This window comes from Magallana gigas, chromosome 3 (assembly GCF_963853765.1).
Source record: "Magallana gigas chromosome 3, xbMagGiga1.1, whole genome shotgun sequence".
NCBI classification, from domain to species: domain Eukaryota; kingdom Metazoa; phylum Mollusca; class Bivalvia; order Ostreida; family Ostreidae; genus Magallana; species Magallana gigas.
Genome location: NC_088855.1, coordinates 38,917,649 through 38,937,043, shown reverse-complemented (window position 1 = coordinate 38,937,043; position 19,395 = coordinate 38,917,649). Strand labels below are relative to the sequence as shown.

The following is a 19,395-nucleotide window of genomic DNA, read 5'->3' as shown; positions in this document are numbered from 1 at the left end:
ATTCAACCATTTTTGAGGAAACGCTATATGTTTGTTCCTCCTTGAATCATACTCCAATTTATTCAATGCGTTAAACCTACTGCATGTGGTGTCAACCTATCGTGATGGTTTGAGGGATTTATATTGATTTCCTCTTTGTTTCTATTCTGCTGTTTCATTCACTTTTTGATTTGGTAATCTTGATATAAGCTGTTGATTAAAACTTAACAAAAAGTCGATTTTATTTGTAATATCGTTTAAGAGTACGATATGAAATTGTTCATATGGGTACATCTGTGCTCTAAAACGTTAGAATGTCTCATTTTCAATGCCTAATGATACCAAAACCTCAAGGAAAGTTATAGTGTAACATTTCATTTCTGTTAGGTATTAATTATGTTCACATTTACATATTAAAAATATATTTGTTTTCAATTTTATGCTACAGTGAATATGTTACGGTGTACAATTTTCTAACACAAATAGATTGAAAAACTTTATTCAGCGTGTGTTTCAAGATGGTTAAATTCTTTCAACATCTAATTGTGCACAATATTTTTACGAGGTCTTCTTTGCCTCTCAGTAATTATTCATAAAGAAACCACAGTTCAAATGTTCTCCTTAACCTGTAAAAACCTTTAGGTTTTAATGTATTTGGCAAAACGTGTAAGAAAGAGTTGTGACGCTGCAGGACCATGATTAGACACCAGTGCCAGCTGCTTTTATGTTGCAAATCATTTTATTCATGTACGGGAAAAAATATTCATGTACGAAAAAATAAAATCACAAAAAGTATGTTTTCTTCTTTTAAGTGCCAATGATTTCCCCCTTTTTAATAGAAACATGCCTGTTGCAAAAATATTTTGTTAATTTTGATTGTCTGTTTAAATCATTTTGAGAGAAACCAAAATATAGATAAGCATGAATATTGTGTAAGTTTATCCAACGATTAATCGGGGACATTGCTACAAATTAATATTTAATTTTGAAATTAGGTTATGTTTACAATTATTCTGCAGAATATTTTAAACTTTTTTAGAATATTTTGACGGGATATACATTGCGTTTCATTCACAACAGGGAAATACATCGTAAAACACTTAAACATAACTTATGTCAATATATTGAAGCTACAAGTTAAAAAAAACTAGAACTGGTCTGTCTTCCACCTGTTAAAAGTTCTCGTTTTGGCACAAGGCAGAGTTATAGTACACGATAACCGGTTCAGATTGTTTTTAACTTAGTATTGCACATTCACTCAAAATCTTTCAAGTGGTTTTTAGGTATTAAAAATAAAAATTCTAGCACCGGAACGCTGTTTTACAAAACTTTGACTTTCCCAAGTGGGAAGTGTTTTTTTTTTTTTTAATTTAAATACAGTTTTATGATAAACAGGATATGTTAAAATTAATGTGTCGTATAATAATATTTCCTCCCTTGGGTCATATGTTGTTCACGAAAACACCATAAGTTTTTGGCATGTAACAGTATATGTATCTGATATCATATGTTCTTAATGCTCGTTACTAAAATGAAAATATTTATTGTTCAACTTTACACTCTTTCAATTGGTAAAAAAGGGCCTTGATGTCATACTTCTGTTGACATATGATACCGATTTTAAAACAAATATTTTTAATTGACCTTAAATTAAACAGACACTAACACAAACTCTCATTTCAAGGATTGACTAGACCATCCTAAATATTATTGTCGAACACAATTATACGGATAGACATGCGAGTAGAAAAATTTACAGGATAAAATATTGCTTCTCTTAATACTTTTCTTACTAACTTTGTTTTTACATGTTTATTCTTTAAAATTATGGCCTACAATACACTGACCAAGTGATATTATTAGCAATTGTGAATGATATAGAAATAATTTATAATCTTAAATCTTCGAGGAAAAGATTTCTTAATCTTTTATGCTGCATGGTCAAGATTTTGGTCAAATTCTATTTTTCTGTTTTATTATTTACAATGCTAAAGAAATGTATTTCTAATGATCAAATGAAATTTGAGAGTCAGTCGTAGAGTTATATGCAAGATACAGGGCTCACAATTCGTTGTGAGCAAAAAACCAGGCTCATGCCTTGTTTTTCTTTACATAGGTTCAATATACATGTAAAAAATATTTTTCAAGCTATTTTTCTATCTTCTTATTCATTTTAAGCATACTTAAACAGTTCCTATTGTTTAACACATACTTTTTAAGGGTAAAACAGGAATTTGCGCCTCAACGTTCAATTTGTAAACAAGAGCTTTGTTTATCTAGCAAAGAATTGTAGGCTCTGTAACTCGCTTATAACTCAACGAATGACACTCAAATTTTAGTTTCCTATTAAAAATGCCATACAGAAGCATTGGTAACATTAAAAATAACTCTTTTGACCGAAATCGTGACCATGCACCTTTAAAATTTTTTAAGATAAATGTCAAGCGATAGATTCTGATTTGTGTTCGTGCCGATTGCATTAAAAGAAATAAGGACATTCGGAGTCATTTTTTGAATTACAATCTCACGATATATCGCTTATTTAGACATGCTTTATCTAAAATCTGCGACCTTGACTCGGGATATACTACTCTATTTACTGTATAAATTTTATTATTAAAGGGACATGGTCACGATTTAAGTCAAATTTTATTTTTTCAGTTTTGTGTCTTTCAGTGCTTAAGTAATGCATTTCTAATGACCTGAACGGTTCAATATTTTACTTGAAGTCAAGTCTTACAACATTTCGACGTTAACAAGCTATGTTTATCAGTTACTAATCGCAAAGATGCTTTATAATCGTAACTTATTGAATCCAGATAGGGCCCTGTAGTTCACTATCGCATCATCGCACGTTTGCATCAATAGTGCGATGATTCGATGACGATCAAGCGATGGTGTGATGACGATGAAATGATGATGCGATAACGCAATGACGATGATGCGACGGTGCGACAATGCGATGACGATGATGTGATGGTGTTATCGCGTCAATGTCATCGTGTCATCGCATCATCGCTCTATCGACTTTTTTAAAAATAGGATTTAAGATGAAATAAATTTATTACGGACAAAGTAACGTGTAGATGGTTGGTTTTGTATGTATAGATATAAACCCTGGAAATATTTCCTAAGAAAAATAACTATAATGTAATTAACTTGTACATCATTTTCATCTTAATTTAAATGAAAGTACAATGTATAAAACTATTGCAATATCATAATTTATATTATGTACACAAAGCATTTTTATGAAAGATTCAATTGAAGGTAACTCCAACAGTTACAATGAATATATATGTAGAATATGTACTTCTCCCTAAAGAGCTTTAACAATAAGTACTGATTTAAAATATTAAAAGACACATTATTTATCCAATCTGATAGCTGACTGTTATACTAGAATTAAAAAAATCTTATTTTGCTCAATATATGAAACGTATGTGTTTGTTTTTCTTTGGGTTTTTTTTTACCTATAATTTAATTCTTTTATATTTTTTTATATCTAGCATCAAGGACAGGGTTAATTTGTTATACCTAATTATTATAAGAGATTAGTGATATTAGTTTCTCTTATAAAATCCGGTCGTTCATTCAATGACTGGCGCGTATTCTAATTTCAATGGCGCATGCGCAAAACAGTCAATATTGCGATGGTGCGATAACACGAAGACGCGATAAAGAACTAACCATGACACGTTAGAGCATCGCATCATTGCTACTGCACCATCGCGTTATTGCTATCGTATCATCGCGTAATCGCTTCATCGTGCACCATCGCAATCGCATTGTCATGCCATCGCATCATCGTTATCGCGCTATCGCTTCATCGTCGTCGCATCATCGCTTCATTGTCATCGCATTACCGTACCATTGCTCTATCGACGCAAACTTCGATGGTGCGATGATGCGATAGTGAACTACATGACACTATTCGGATTCCACAGAATCTATGCTAAATGATTTGCTTTTAAGGGAAGGGTAGTTTTAAGCAAAGACTCATAAAAAAAGGAAAAAGTGACGTTTCAAAGGAGTTTTCATTTAGAAAACACAAAATCAGATTAGGAAATCTTGATAACCTTATCGTATCATTTTTATAGCGAGCGCAGCGAGGCGGCGCGAAGCGTGCTCTACCGGTAAGGCATGTGTGAATAGAACACTCGGACTATAGTTGCACATTCATTCAACGGATTTTTTTGGCGTCCGTAAATCGGACCAGTAATGCATTGTTTTAATCGTCCCAGTAGTTCCCTGTAATCATGGCAATTTTTATCACTTCACACTCTCACGAGAATCAGCAAGACAATATAAAAACAATAACAATATATTTGCATTTCCATTGTTCTTTCCCACTGTAAGCCCATACGGAGGAGCTGCAATTATTTCTCTATAATCGCAATTGCTCTGTCAGTATACTATGACGTCATAAAGGTGTAACGTTATATATACTTTTCCATGACGTTATAGATTTAAACCACTATACGATACATCATGTGTTTTTCTCCAACTCCATTAAAATTGACGTATTTACATGTAATATTTAAACATGTTTTTGATAACATTTTAAAGGAATTACTGTTATAACATATCATTGATTCTGTTAACAAATCTATGTGAATTAAAAAGATACATTACAGTCTGAATGTTTACTTTTGATGTAATAGCTAAATGTCAAGGTCTAGGCTAATACATGGTATTTGCGAGTGGTAAAATGCAAATATAAGTAATAAACAACGATTATTTAGTGAACATGGCGTTATGAATAGCAACTGCTCTGCTGGCATATTTTCCATGATGCGCTAGGTTAACACATTGATCCGATAGATTTTTTCGGCGTCAATAAATTTTGACCCACAATTCATAGTACCAATGGTTTCCAACTTCACGTTCTCGCTAGAATCAAAGTACAACTTTTGAGAAGCATGTCTGTAATGTGTAATTTTAAGTACGTCATGTTTTTTAAGTAAATAAAACAGTATACTTCGCGTACTTTTACTTCTCAGGGAGTTTTAAAGAGTCAGGCGACACTTAACCAACGTCAGCTTTGACGTCACAATAAGCACTGATAAGGGGAAATTAATCTTATTGAAGTTATTGTAAATCTGCTGAAATGACCAACATCCTCTCAAAATCTTACAAAGGGTAAGCTAAAGAACAGCTGAAGAATAAGGACATTTCTTCAGACACAGGAAACAGTCGTAAATTGCACTCATTTGGATGAATGCTCACATTTATTTTATTTACTAAAATTACGGTAAATTCCTGGAACGTACACGTAGCATGGCCTTTTTTAAAAAGGGGGTGGGTGGGTGGATGGGTAGATGGCAGCCTCATCCAAAAAATCTTTGCAAGCAAATAGAAAAAAAATCATGAAAATTCTAATCCTTCATCTCTTTAGCAGTTCAATGGTCTCTTTATTTTCACTTCCATTTATTACATGCGGGGGTGGGGTGGGGGAGGGGACACCATGTTCTTTTAATATGATAAGCAAATATTTTTAAGCGTAAATTAAAAAAAAAAAATAAACATTAATTTTTTTTTATAAGTGGAGAGGGCAACTCCATGATTAGTCGATTTTCTATGTGTAAATTGAAATTTTTATTTTTTTTAACATGGGGGGGGGGGGGGGGGGTTATGATAACTCAATTTTTGAATGTAAGTTTAAGAAAAAAAAGTCTACTGCAAAAAAGGGGATGAACTGACGTACGTTACAATCACTTTAAAAGAGGACATGGAGTGCAATGAACATTATTAAAATCTTTATTATTCAACAACATTGTATCTGAGATTGAACTATTGTTCTATTTATAAATAAATAAATAACAAATCTTATAAACTATGAATAATGTAAATTTACTGAAAAAATAGGTATGTTTTATTTAATTTTGCAATCAAATTTATGTACGTTGTTTTTATTTTCATTGATTTATCATAATTCATTGTTTGATCACATGCTGCGCTCGCCCCAACGGTCGCATCGTAAAACATATTAAAGATTGCCAATAAAGAGCGTTTCATTAATAGTTGTTTTTGGATGTCGCGTCTGATCCGTTGTTTTCGTTATGTCATTTTTCTAAGAAATGAAAAAGGAAAATACAGAAATTATTATTTTTAATTCTTGAAAATGTTTTACCAAAGTCAAATAGGTGTCTTTAGTCATAGATGGACTTTTGGTAGCTATAAAGTCATCACGCAATCCCGTAATTTACTTTGAATTTGTTTGTCGATTTTTTTCATTCAAAACAAGTAACAATTTTACTCAAACAAGATTCGTTTAGAACATATTAATCATCATGTGAAGTATAGCTTTTCATTACCTTAAACAATGCTGATACAACGGACACTTAAGCTTCATCAGTGCAAAAATTCATCAATTAGAGTGCATTTACAATATATTTTATCTTGTTTATCGTGAATTATCTAAGTAAATTTTTAGATTGTTCATGTACGGTTATTCAGAGTATACTTTCACATGTGTTTCATGAAGTACTCATTCTATGTTACTCGTAAAACATCTTAGATTTATATTGCTATTGATATATGCTTATGAATGAATTTATAAATTTTCATTGATTCTTTTATTATATAATAATGGAAATAAATTGTTAGGTATTGTACTATAATGAAATGGAATGGATAGATTGTATGATTATAGAATCAACTCAACCTACAAATGAAAAGTAGATTTCTAAGATTAATCAAAGTACTGAAGTACTGACGGGAGTTGATTCAATCGATTATTATTTATTTTAAAATCAACTTATCTTGCATGGCAATTAGTTTCTAGTCTGTATTTGAATGACGCACTTTTTTATTATATGAAATTTAGACTTTTCAAACAAGAATTTCGAGAAACCCCATATGAATCATGTTGTGTAATATTTAAAGATAGATTTTAAACTATGTATAATTCTACTACAGTTATTGCCGAGATCAAAGAGATGCCGCGGACATTATTCTCCAATATACCACGAACGTCATCAGTAAATTATCAGATCAGAAATACCTATTTGTCTCGCACTGATCATGAAAGTACGACTTCAAACCGTAATTTTTTTTTTAAATCATGTCAATTTCACGTGTTAGTTCCAGTCAAAACGATGTGTATTGCTTCAAATGTTTATTTTTAAGAGATCAATGCGGCTGTTCCTAGGACCTCCCTACCACATTTTCACTGCGTGTTTTTACATAAAATATATCACGTGTAGTAGTAATAATCGTATTAAATTGCCCTTAAAATATTAAGAACATGAGTCAAAGATATTTTATAAATAAGTGAAGAGTATTAAAAATCCAAAGAAAAATTCTGTCGTCTGCATGTGATTCCTTTGATCGATACACATGTAAACATTACTAACAAAACCGTTGGGGTTACACGGAACAGCCGTCAAAATGACCTAGATCGTCTCTCTATAGGAGAAACGATCTGTAGAAATACTGGGCTGTTAGTAGAATAGAAATAAAGTTCTTGTTATCGTGAATGTTGCAGGATAACCTCCTCGGTCTCGAAATGTTGTTTGAAATATAAAAGCCTCGGCTTACGCCTCGGCTTTTATATTTTAAAACAACATTTCTCGACCTCGGAGGTTATTCTGCAACATTCACGAAAACTTGTACTTTATTTCTTAAGTAATGGAAGCAATTCTAAAAAATTTATGGATCCAAGCACTATTCATTGATATCGAACTCTAGTCTCGTTCAACCAGACGCTCGGTTGTCTCCGTTCATCTCCGACAAGCAAGAAAGCCTTTCTGCTTGTCGGAGATTTACGGAGACAGCCGAGCGTTTGGTTGAACGAGGCTATATTAAACTCTGGCGTAGGAATACATGAGACTATAAAAATATCTTAGTTGTTCGTATTATATAAAATCGGACTATTTTCAAAGTGTTTATTGATAAGTTTCCTTGAAAAACAATGCTTCAGCATACATCACTTTAAATTTTTCTATTATTTTCAAGAACTAAGTCGATCTTGTAAGCGATGATGATTTGTGCTTAGGTCCAAACATTGTTTCACTTTCGGTTTGCCAGAGTAACTGCATAGGAGAGTTGATTAAAATCAACTCCAAAAATTATGTGTCTATATTATTCAAACTCAATTATTGTTTGATATCAAAATAAAGATACGTTCAATAACTAAAGAATAGTTTCTTAATGTTGAAAAATACCACATACATTTAAATGATATGTTCAGTGTTTCGAATAATCATTAAAATTTTGCATTTTCTTGAAAATAACATTAATATTTATAAAGAGTCAACTTATACGAAATTTCAAATGGCACTCAATCAGCTGGTGGATTACATAGCCGATTAAATGAGGGAAACTCTTTATTTATTTGATTTACGTATAAATAATATCAAACATTTGTGGATTTAGTCTGTCAGTCAGAAAGTGCTGTCGTTATGTTGATGTTGCTAGTTATCAAAACAATTACTTCTTTTTTTTTGTTTATCATGGATTATTTATGCATGAATTTCTAATGAACGTCTTCAAAAGTAAGTTAATGACTGGCCAGTATTAATACATGGTGTTGTGGTAAAGATCTAGCTCAGAAAGTGGGCATTTCAGTTGTTTTTTAATAAATGAAGTGTTCAAATTATATGAAACATTTTCTGAATATACCATTAAATGAAGTTTTGAACAACAGATGCAGACAAATATAGGATTCTTCATTTATCTTCATTATACCTTAATCAATTTCAGAGTGTGTTGGGTCCCATGGATTAAATTGCTCCAGTCCCTGCCCTTTCTCTTGGTTTGGACGACTTTGTAAATTGAAGTGCTATTGTCCGGACGATTCATGTGACCCCATTAATGGTTGTAGACAAGGTCAAGCGTACTTTTCAAGGCGCAATTAATCATGCATTACACTAAATGCTTTGTCTTATCTGTTGAATTTAAATTATGTATTTCTAGTTTATCTATTAATAAGAATTAATGTAAAAACATTATTATTAATCTTTTTCTTTTATGCAGCAACAGAATCTGATTCACATTTCGTCCCACAATATGCAAAAGTTGATACAAATACCTCATCTTCACTAGATACAAATACAAATGTTCGAGAAAATGCCTCTAAGGGAGACACTGTAAAAGTTACTGTAAATTCCTAATTAAATGCGAGAAGTTCATATCTGCTGAAAATCGCGACGAGAGGCCCATCTCGCGAATTTCAAAATCTCGCTTTTAATTTTTGGACACATGTAAACTACTCGAAACCATGAAATAATTTCGGGATTCGCGATTTTATGTTCTCGAGATTTAATGGATCAAAAACCGTTGAATCGCAGAATTAAGTACTCGCGTAAAATAAGGAATCTACAGTAGATGGCAAAACATCCTAGACTTCCTGGCTATTTTAAGTTCCTGGGATTGGATTGTTATCGTTATTGCCATCGTGTTCCTCATAATCATCACTGTGACTGGAGCATGGTACAAATGGCGGTAAATAAATCTGATACCTCTATAATTATATACGTTATATTTAGCCAGTAATTCATTCTTTTAATAGTTTTATGTATATCTATGTTTTTTTCAAGGCGAGAGAACAGATATTACTCAAATCTTGGGACACGCAGGCAACAAGCTGAAGAAGACTATACTTTCATCAGAGAGAACTATTATATCAATAAACACTTTTGTGTTGACTACATGTAATTACCTCAATAAGAGTTGACTATGTCATATATTTGTATATAAATTTATGAGTTCTATGATTATTTTTTATGATTTTCAAATCAATATTGATAGACTTGCAAAGGTCTCTATGTTGTTTTAATGTTTTCATATTTCTTGCAAATACTGTGTTTCAGGATTTCTATTCCGGCTCTCTACTAATCTTAAAAGTTATCAAACATGCTTTGCATAATTTTAATATATTTAAAAGCACTTAAATTATTAGACAAGTTTACCAAAAAAGTAAAATTTCTGACGGATTTGGAATTTTTCCTGTTTCATTTGGTAATGATATCGTTTTGTGATTATTTTTTAAGCATTTTAATGCATTGCTACATCTGGTGACTTTTTGACTGTCGAAATAACAAAAGGTCTCGCCTACGATCTATTGATCACTTTTGCATGAAGTTTAGTGTGTAGGAATAGCTTATAATAATAATTCAAAATGTTTGACACTATTATGTTACATCGCCCACCTAACATTGGACAGACCAAACTTGCATGCTATAAATGTTGTAATCACCCGAGTATTCTGAGGTTTAGCTTCGACCTAGATAAAGTATTCATATCTTTATTTGGATGCATATCACCCCTGCTTGATATATAAATTCAATTTTCTACATTTGTGTTTTCAGAGACGTTTTTAAAAATTTAAATACCACGGTCTTTATGTTTAAATTGACTTTTTTATAAGCTAAAAATACACTCTTTTCTGCGATATAATTTTTTTCATTGGTATTAATAAATTTTTAAGATATACTGTAACCTTCAACACTTTTGAATTTAATGATTAAGTAAAAATCATAACAGTATATCAAATGATTTTCAAAGATAGTTTTGTGTTTGTATAAGTGCAATCTTTATGCATGTATATTTCATTAACGTTGCCTACGAATAATGAATATATGGATAACTTTGAAGTAAGTGTGGTTTAATTGTTTCATTGTCATTAACATTCTTGTATGTTCTACTTACTGGAATATCTCCATTGTTCGATTGTACATATATTTATTATATGAATAATGTTTTTTATAGTGCTATTTTCTGTTAAGAATATATTAAAATAAAAACTTCAATCTCGGTTTTTAACTGTGTGGTGTAGTATAGGTAAAACAATTGTAGATAACATGATTTGGCAGAATGATCCTAATTATGAAAAAAAAATATGTATGCCAAATAAATTGAGATGGTTTACGAAATTTGAATCTCTTTGTGCCTTGAGGTTTTTTCCTAAAAAAAATCCAACGTAACAGTTTTATTTATAAGAAATCCAGACAGCATCGACAGCACAAAGGGTAAAGTCAACTAGGTCTTATGGGACCATGTCGAGGGAGAAAAAATGAACAATTTGGACCTGAAAGGTTACTTAATACATGTATTTAAAACTTAACGGATGTTGACATTAATCTTGTGTAGATCTGACTGATCCTTAAATTGATTTAATTGATTTTTTGATTGATATGATCTCGCCCAAAAATAACAAATAAATAAGGAAATAATATTTCATTTTAATTACATAGTAAAGGTCACGTTTGTATTCATACGTATGAGGATGAAAATTAAAGTCATGGTATCGAACAAATATTTGTTTTTTGTAATCATCGTTCTATGTTTTTATTCTTGTAGCTCGTCCATCTTGCCCGGAACTCGCAATGGATGCAAAATTCAAAAGTAAGTTTCTTGGGAGGGTGGAAGAAAAATATTATATTCATTATGCAACATTTTCCTCTTGGCAAGAAAAAAAAATGATTTACCATATTCTGAGTTTTATTTGAAGGTTAACATTTTCACGATCAGGGTGATAGTATGATTGACTGTTTTATCGTTTAAGTTAAGACTAACGAAAAATCATAAGCACTGGCAACTTTGAAATCCTTTGCGGATTTCTTTTAAAGTTAAAGGCATGCCATATTCAAGCTAGTTTTGTTATCATAAATTGATGCAATGTACATTTTTTTCAGTGGAAAAAATGAAACCAGATACTGTTGCAGTGGTTATTTTGAACAGAATAAATCATGTCATGGTAGGTAATATGAAAATAAAGGCATACATTACATCAATATAGAGATATTTTGAAAAAAAAGTTCTTACAAAAATGATTTATTTTGAAGTGAAGTGCTAAAATCTTTAAGAAAAGCAACATGTATGTAAGGTAGTGCAAATTTCAGTAACATCTTTTTAAGAGTGTGTTGGGTCCCATGGATTTAACTGTACCAGCCCCTGCCCTCCTTCTTGGTACGGAGCCCTTTGTAGGTTCCGGTGTTCGTGTCCAGACGACGAGTGTGACCGAGTTAATGGTTGTAACAAAGGCCCAGGTTACTTCATTTGTTGTTACTTTTGAAATTTAGGTGTGTTTTTATATATGTCAGTGTGATGAATCAAATTGCATTTTCTATTCTTACCTCTTTCCAGACAAATCGAATGTTCAGTCTCCGCCAGTTGACTCCAATACAAATCCAAAAGCATATGCGTTAAAAGCGGTTGATACCTATTCTCCACCGAAAACAACGCATGTGGTTACAAAATACGTAAATGCAAGTTTTCTGCATGGCACGAAATACGTCAATACAAGTTTTCCGCATAGCACAAAATACGTCAATACAAGTTTTCGACACAGAATTCCACAAAAGTTTTCATTGCAAGATAACAGTACCGAGGCAAGTTTAAGGAGTAACATCCAAGAAGTGATTTGGAAATTACAAATCAGAGACTGGGTTGTCATATTCCTTATTGTATTGTTCGCAATATCAGCCACTGTCATTGGAGTGAAGATGTGCCAGAGAAAGAGGTATTTTAACTTTCTACCAATTCACTTGTCGCTTATAATATAATGGTATATTGTTCCTATTCTAAAAAGTATATTTCGTAGTGAAACAAAGTAATGTAAAATCTGTCAAATTCCCCCTGCAAGTTATGTTAAGGTGGCTCAATACACCACTTTTTGATGAAGCAGTACGCAAAAAAAGTAAACCTGGAAGCATAAAATTCCGGTACTGACTGATTTTAACTGAGGCGAATTGTATGGGGACCGCTCTTTTGAAAAATTGGTTAAATGAATAGATTTTATTTGATAATTGGAAATTCATTACTTACAAGTAATGTGGTATGTGACACCTTCACGTTGTGTGGTATTATATATCGAAATAAACAATAAAATCAAGTATAATTTTTTAAATAGTTTCTTTCCCATCATCGATATCTCACACCGTAGCGCAGTGGGTTGGTGGGTTCACTACAAACCTGTAGGTCATGAGTTCGATTCCCGTTGAGAACAATTAATTTTTTAACTTTCCAAAATTTTCTAAAACGTATTTTTTGATTATTTTATTTTTTATATAAAGCCACCTTAAAGACTGGAGTCGTGTTGTAGTATTTCAATTTAAAGTGATAAGATAGGTTTGTCGTTGTAGGGAAAAATAGCATTAGTCAGTTTGTTTCTTGTAGGGAAAGAAACAGTCAGTTCAATTACAAGAGACTTGCGGCAGAAAAACAACTGAACAGCGAGGACTTTTTCTTTGAGAATGACTACTCGGACGTTTCAATGAAAACCCCTGTGTTGACCGACTGCAAAGTTTGACTCTTCTGACAAAGAATAAATTAATTGTTGAAAGTAATGCCAGTGATACTGGCCGTTTATGTTGCGACAAGATTGATGCCTATACATTTTTTACAAGTTAAAAAATGTTTGCTTTGAAATAAAGCGCAGCATCGTCAATATTTGAAGACGTCAAATTAGTGTACTTCCGGCGAATAACTGTCTTGCCGATAGACGTCTCTTTGGATGTGCAGATTTAAATAAGGGAGATAACTCCTCAGTGGAACTAACCACTATGAATGTGAATGACAATGATGTAAAAAAAAACCACTGTACCATCTCTTTATCATCATCATTTATTAGAAATACTTGTTTATTGCAGGGGTTTTTTTCAATCATGGAAACGACAAAATCTTTGTAGTCTTTTGTAGAATAATTTGCTCCATACCACATGGTTTGTCTTTTTGTTTCCCTATTACTATCTCGATTTGCATGAACGCTTAAAACACTCATAAACTTATAAAATTCTTTAAATATAAATTAAAAGAGCGATTAGTTTCGAGAAATAAAAAACTACTTAATTGTTGGCAAGAATTAAAATTACTTTTGTGATCATCTTTCCATTTTCCGGACAAATATTGCATTTTTCTTTTATGGGAATTGAGCATGATATTTAGATGTACGACATAGGATACACACTGACATTTGTTATGAATTTTTAAACGCACGTCCTTTAAACGATGTTTATTTTCAGATATAATTTTATGATTCCGGAAATTTATTTAAGATAAACATATTCAATTTCCCTCTTTAATTACATTGAGTTCAAGTGTTAGTTTGCATAAGTAGATACGTATCAACTATCTCGATAGAGGAGTGTATGATTATTATTTCAAATATATAATGTCTACATAAACTTGTTCTGAATTATGAGTTTGTATTACGTAAAACTTTGTTTCACATTGACAGTACATGTAGTTTTTCACGTAATTTATCGTTTTGGCATATCAATGATAGTATATTTGTTGTGTATTAACACCTACTTCAAAACAGACAGCTTATATATAACTTAACGATATTCTTAATAAATTAGTGAATATAATCTTGAATTTTTTTAAGCAAAACAGGCAAATTATTTTTTTAAAGCAACATATACCAGTGTTGTGTTTAAGATTGAGGTTTCATTAACATGTAATTTCTGATTATAAAGAAATAGTATATCAGTCTGTCTATTTCCAAGTCATAATTTACTCTCATTTTATCATGAGAAAAGGAATTTAAACTTTATATTACTAGTGTCTCCAGAAACAATTTAGGCAGTAAGAAATCGTTTTATGTTGTTTTATTCTCATCAATAGCACATTTGACATTTGGTAGATCATTGTTTCGGTTTCGCTCTGTTAAAGATGTAACGACCGACCGCCCGTCCGATCTGTTCGCTGCTGAGCTTGCTGAAGTTCTTCAGTTTGTAGGAATGCTTTCCTTCCTTTGCAGAAATGGTGACATCAGCTTCGTCAGAGCTTAAGTAGTGATGGTGCAAGATCTAAACGAGATAGAAAAAGAGGTTTAAAAAATTGAAACGAGAATTGATGGGAAGAATTAACGATTGGCGTTTTTCCTTTTTCTCAAGAACCCAACATAAACAAAAATATGCTAAAATTTCAATGATGATTTCCTCTTTGAATAGGCTTTAATCAACATACTAGTATAGGGAAGTTATTTCCATCATACAGAAAAATAATATATTGCAACTTTGATGTGTTTAAGTATACATGTATATTTTTGATAAGTAAAAAACCGGTCGGAGTGCCGATTTCTTAACCAATAAAACATATATTTTTTTGAAAACCTTTTTATTTCGACATGCAAAATGGTAATCACATTCAAAATTGGCCGTTTTTCGAAAAGATAAGCTGTGCATCTTCTTGCTACAATTTTTTGTGTGATAAGCTTTTAAGAAATTATTTCCTTTAAGAAACAAGCATTAATCAGATAACATTTTACGGTTGTTTTCTTCTTAACCTATCAATATAAACTTTACGGTACCTTTTCAAGCTTTGGAAAACCGCTCTCTACTTCGGACACAATTGCATTTAGGAATCCGTCCGTCTGTAGGCTCTTCTTGTTCACACTTAACAAGAAAGGACACACTGCAAGAATTGACCAAACCCCTTTCAGTGTACTACAGATCTCAGAGAAAAACCAGTAAAAAGATAAAAAGTAACTGGTTTAAACCTTACATGAATTAAGTTGATCATCTTCACTCATTTTTGACATTCTCTCACAATCACTGCAGGAGGATCTCTTCTTCTTTCCCCATCTCCTTCTTCCGAACCTGACCCTTACACGTGGCAGCCTCACTCTCACTCTTGGGAGTCTGACCCGAGGCAATCGGACACGAACCCTCGGTAAGCGGACCCTTACTCTCACCACTCTCCTAAGTCTCCTTGTAATTCTTCTTACAGTTCGTCGTACCTTGCTGCCAACCTTGCGCCAAACTTTTCCAATTTTTTTCCCGAGTCCTTTGATATCCTTGCCAATATTCTTCACAATTCTACGAACACGTATACGCTTCAAACCTTTCAGTATTTTCTTTCCAATTTGTATTTTCCAGTATAGGGGATGAAGCTTCAGTAGTTCCTTGGCTTTATTTAATACGACGGCGATCAAATTCGGTTTCCTTCAAAGTACGATATAAATAAATATTAAGAAATATTTTAAAATACCTTCAATGAACATAAAAGTAAACATAGTTATCAAACAGGTGCTTACGCTATACGATCTAATCTTTAAAAACCCTTTTTCATATTTTTTTCATGTTTCCTCTTTTTCTATCTTTTTCGTTTTCCCTTTAAAACATTTCTATTGTTATATTATCTATTCATTAAAATCTTTTTTTAAATTTTAATTCAAAAAACCTTCATCCAAATTGTTAATTCATGGAAGAAAACGAATAGGTCGTTTTACTAAAGACCTAGAGAGAGAGAAATCAAAAGGTATCCCAATTGACTTACGCCTGACATTCAGCGCACTTTTCCTCAAAGATTGCCCCAAGTTTAACGCATTTTTCACTGGCATCATCCATGTTTTTGCTCATTATCCTATTTTCTCTTTTTATTAATCTAATAACTATCTGCTGGGTTATGTTCTCGATTTCTGCAAAGATACAAACAATAACGTTATGGCGTCGTTAGTTGATCGTAAGAATATTTGATCACCATCATCATCACTATCTTCATCATCATCATTGTACGAAAAATCATCTTGAAAATGTAGATTGTTTAAACATCTATCTCTTCCTTTCTTTTATTCAAATACTCGTTGGAAACTAAATTTTACAGTATTACGATCTTTATTTATTGTCATTTATTTCTAAACTTACCCGAGAGTTTCTGACTGGAAATTGGCGTCGGTTCCTCCGGCTCCGGGTACTCTTGGTAGTAAAAGTCATCTCCATAGTAATCGTCACCGTCTTCATCGGCGTGACTTTCCTTTGGCAATCCATACAAACCAAGGATCACAAGTACCGCAAACAAAGGTACCCGCATCATGTTGTACTAAAGGTGAGCTGATAGGTCACACATAGAAGTTAACTTTTTAATAAAGTCAATGGAATAAAAAAGAAAATCTTAGTCGAGATTTTGGAAAGAAATAATATTAACGTTTAAATATACGCAAAATATTTCTTCATGAAATATGATTCTATGAAAAATTGTATATTTCTAAGAATTTACAAAAAAGTACTAACTCACACCGTCAATCATGCAGGGAAAATAGTAAATTATTGATTTTCAAGATCAGTGTATATGTACATATATTATTGGAACCTAATACCCAACAAGTTTGTTATGCGAATTTTCAGACACGCCACTCAGTAATTATGGGGATAGGCTGCAACATTGTTTGCTTCTGTCGTCTGCCAAAAGTATCTTCCGACTTAAGTGCAAAAGAATTGATTGTTTTGCACAACTGTCAGAATTTAAAAAAAAATACAATTAAACAGAAAAAAATTGGTAGATTTATAGAGTTTATTTTCTATGAAAAGATAGTTTTAGACAAATTCTAATAAAATGCAGAATTTATTTTTAGATACATCCGATCGGTGCCAAAATTTAAACGTATCAGTGTATATTACATGTCTTCCTTGTAAATGAATTGACCCCATGTAAAGAACTATCTTTAAACTTTCAAAAAATATTTTTAAGACCGGTAAATTGTGTATGGATTGGTTTGGTTTCGTAAACAACGATTTTTAATTTTTCCAAATATCTTTATCATTTTTGGTCTTTTTTTTTGTTCAGCTTTTGTTTTAGGCTTTTTTTTTAAGTTAAAGGAAGGGGAAGAGTTTAATCAGTTTTAATGCATGTCACTATATCAAGCTTCAACAATATCTGTTTGAGCTTTTAGCATTTGTTCAAACTTAACTTGTACCTTATTTTTACCTTAGCATTAAATAATCGAATTGCCTCAATTTTACATGTAAAATCGGGGTTAAATTCTCCTTTGAATTAGAATTAAGCTTTTGAACATTCGCGATTATTCCATCAATGCTTGAAAGAAAAGAATACATTGTATATTTGTGATGGGTGATAAATGGACACACATCGGATTGCCAACAAAAGATAATTGTTTTCCGGAAAAAATATATAACCTCAAAATAAAACAACGTTGTTTAGAAAAGTGGAAATCTATGTTCTCTTTTACTACAACTGTTCAAGTTGGTATCAGTTATCTAAATTCCCTAATTGATTTCTAAATATTTATTTCAAATATACGAAATTTTTAAATGTTGCAAAATAGCCCGGAAAAAGCAAACTCAACAGCAGCCTTTGTGTTTAGATTTATGGCAGACATAAGCGGACTGTGGCAATGTTGTATCTCTAAAATCATTTTAACAGTTTAAATACACTTTTTATGTTCTTTTACATATATTTTTTCTCTTTTGCATGATAACCAAGACTTGATTCCTGTACATGTAGATTTTTTTAATGTTTTTACATATGTATATCTTTCATTATATGTAGTTTATTTTTTGTAACTTAAGGGAATGTTCTCCCATCTTGTACATATGTGAACCAAAAATGTACCCATTTCGTGAACTGACTTGTTTATGTCTAAAAAAAAAAAAACTATTGTCAAAAGATAAAAAAAACAACCAATAAATATATGGATTTACACGTTGTTTTGTACGTTTGTGGACAGAGGTGAAATTTAGACTCTACGTCATACAAGGAAGTTGAGATAAGTACGACCACTACCAAACCAGCTCTAGAGTACTTTGGTCCGACATCTGTGACGGGCTGGACCGTACCATCCCGTGCGGCCCATATCCTGTGCGGCTCTGTCATTGGTTCGGACTGAGCTATACACGTTTCTGTCAGACAGGCGCGGCAGCTGGCGTCTGCATCCTACACCGTGTACACGACAGGTGTACGTTACACTGTAAAGTCCATTCACTGACACGAAAGGTCCATTGAAAGTAGTTCACTGATAAAAGTACGTTTAACTATAGTTGTGAAAATTGGTAACATTGCTTTTGAATCACATCGCATTTGCCTTAATTGAAGCTGAAATTAATAGTAAAATAAATTAATGTTAAAAGTCAATGTCAGATAATTATTTTGACATAGTTGAATATAGATCTCGACTATCGGATTTTTTTTATGAAGTTTGATAAAAGATCATTAGTAGTTTTATAAAAATGGGAAAACAAGAAAAGAATTAAAATTGAAGTCAGGGCCATAGATAGACAATGATAGAAAATTATGACATTTATGGAATGTGCTCCCAAATATCAAACCCTTTGAAATTGGGCAAACCGCAAAACAAGGATTTGTCATCTGTAATAACAGTATATAACCCTCACTTAAACAATAACATGATTTCTATGGTGATTCATGCGGAATATGAAGGTGGCGACATTGCAGAAAAAATGCATAACCCGCGTTAGCGAGTTATCTAAAATTTTCTGCAATGATCGTTTCCTGCATGAGCCGCATGAATCGTCAACGAAAGCATTTTAATGTCTGTATTTACATCTTTCTTTTGACAAATTAATAAATTGATTGTAAAAAAAAGTAAGCAAAATTCACTAAATTAAAATAACTGTTAATGTTCATCAGTACGTTAGCTAACAGAAACAGTGAAATGGTTTCCTATGGGGATTTGAGTCTGACATCATTATGATTATTTGGTGCAGTCCG

At 32.1% G+C, this 19,395-nt stretch overlaps 2 protein-coding genes across 3 annotated transcripts; one reads left to right on the top strand and one right to left on the bottom strand.

The window, feature by feature from the left end:
* The first annotated feature begins 11,171 nt into the window (after nt 1–11,171).
* On the top strand, nt 11,172–16,760 carry LOC105329770 (uncharacterized). The gene is made up of 5 exons (XM_011431183.4): nt 11,172–11,328; nt 11,619–11,680; nt 11,841–11,972; nt 12,070–12,445; nt 13,102–16,760. Exons 1-5 carry the CDS (start codon nt 11,204–11,206, stop codon nt 13,232–13,234), a joined length of 828 nt encoding a protein of 275 aa, XP_011429485.3. The 5' UTR covers nt 11,172–11,203; the 3' UTR covers nt 13,235–16,760.
* On the bottom strand, nt 14,520–17,065 carry LOC105329769 (uncharacterized). Of its 2 annotated transcripts, none has more exons than XM_034481492.2 (6): nt 16,945–17,065; nt 16,575–16,760; nt 16,207–16,348; nt 15,433–15,872; nt 15,239–15,342; nt 14,520–14,735 (listed from the first exon to the last, which is right to left on the bottom strand). In XM_034481492.2, the coding sequence occupies exons 2-6, from the start codon at nt 16,741–16,743 to the stop codon at nt 14,571–14,573; spliced, it is 1,020 nt and encodes a 339-aa protein (XP_034337383.2). In that variant the 5' UTR covers nt 16,744–16,760; nt 16,945–17,065; the 3' UTR covers nt 14,520–14,570. The 2 variants fall into 2 exon arrangements, with proteins under 2 accessions (XP_034337383.2, XP_065935771.1); XM_066079699.1 differs by having other exon boundaries at nt 16,941–17,021.
* Between the last annotated feature and the right edge of the window lie 2,330 nt (nt 17,066–19,395).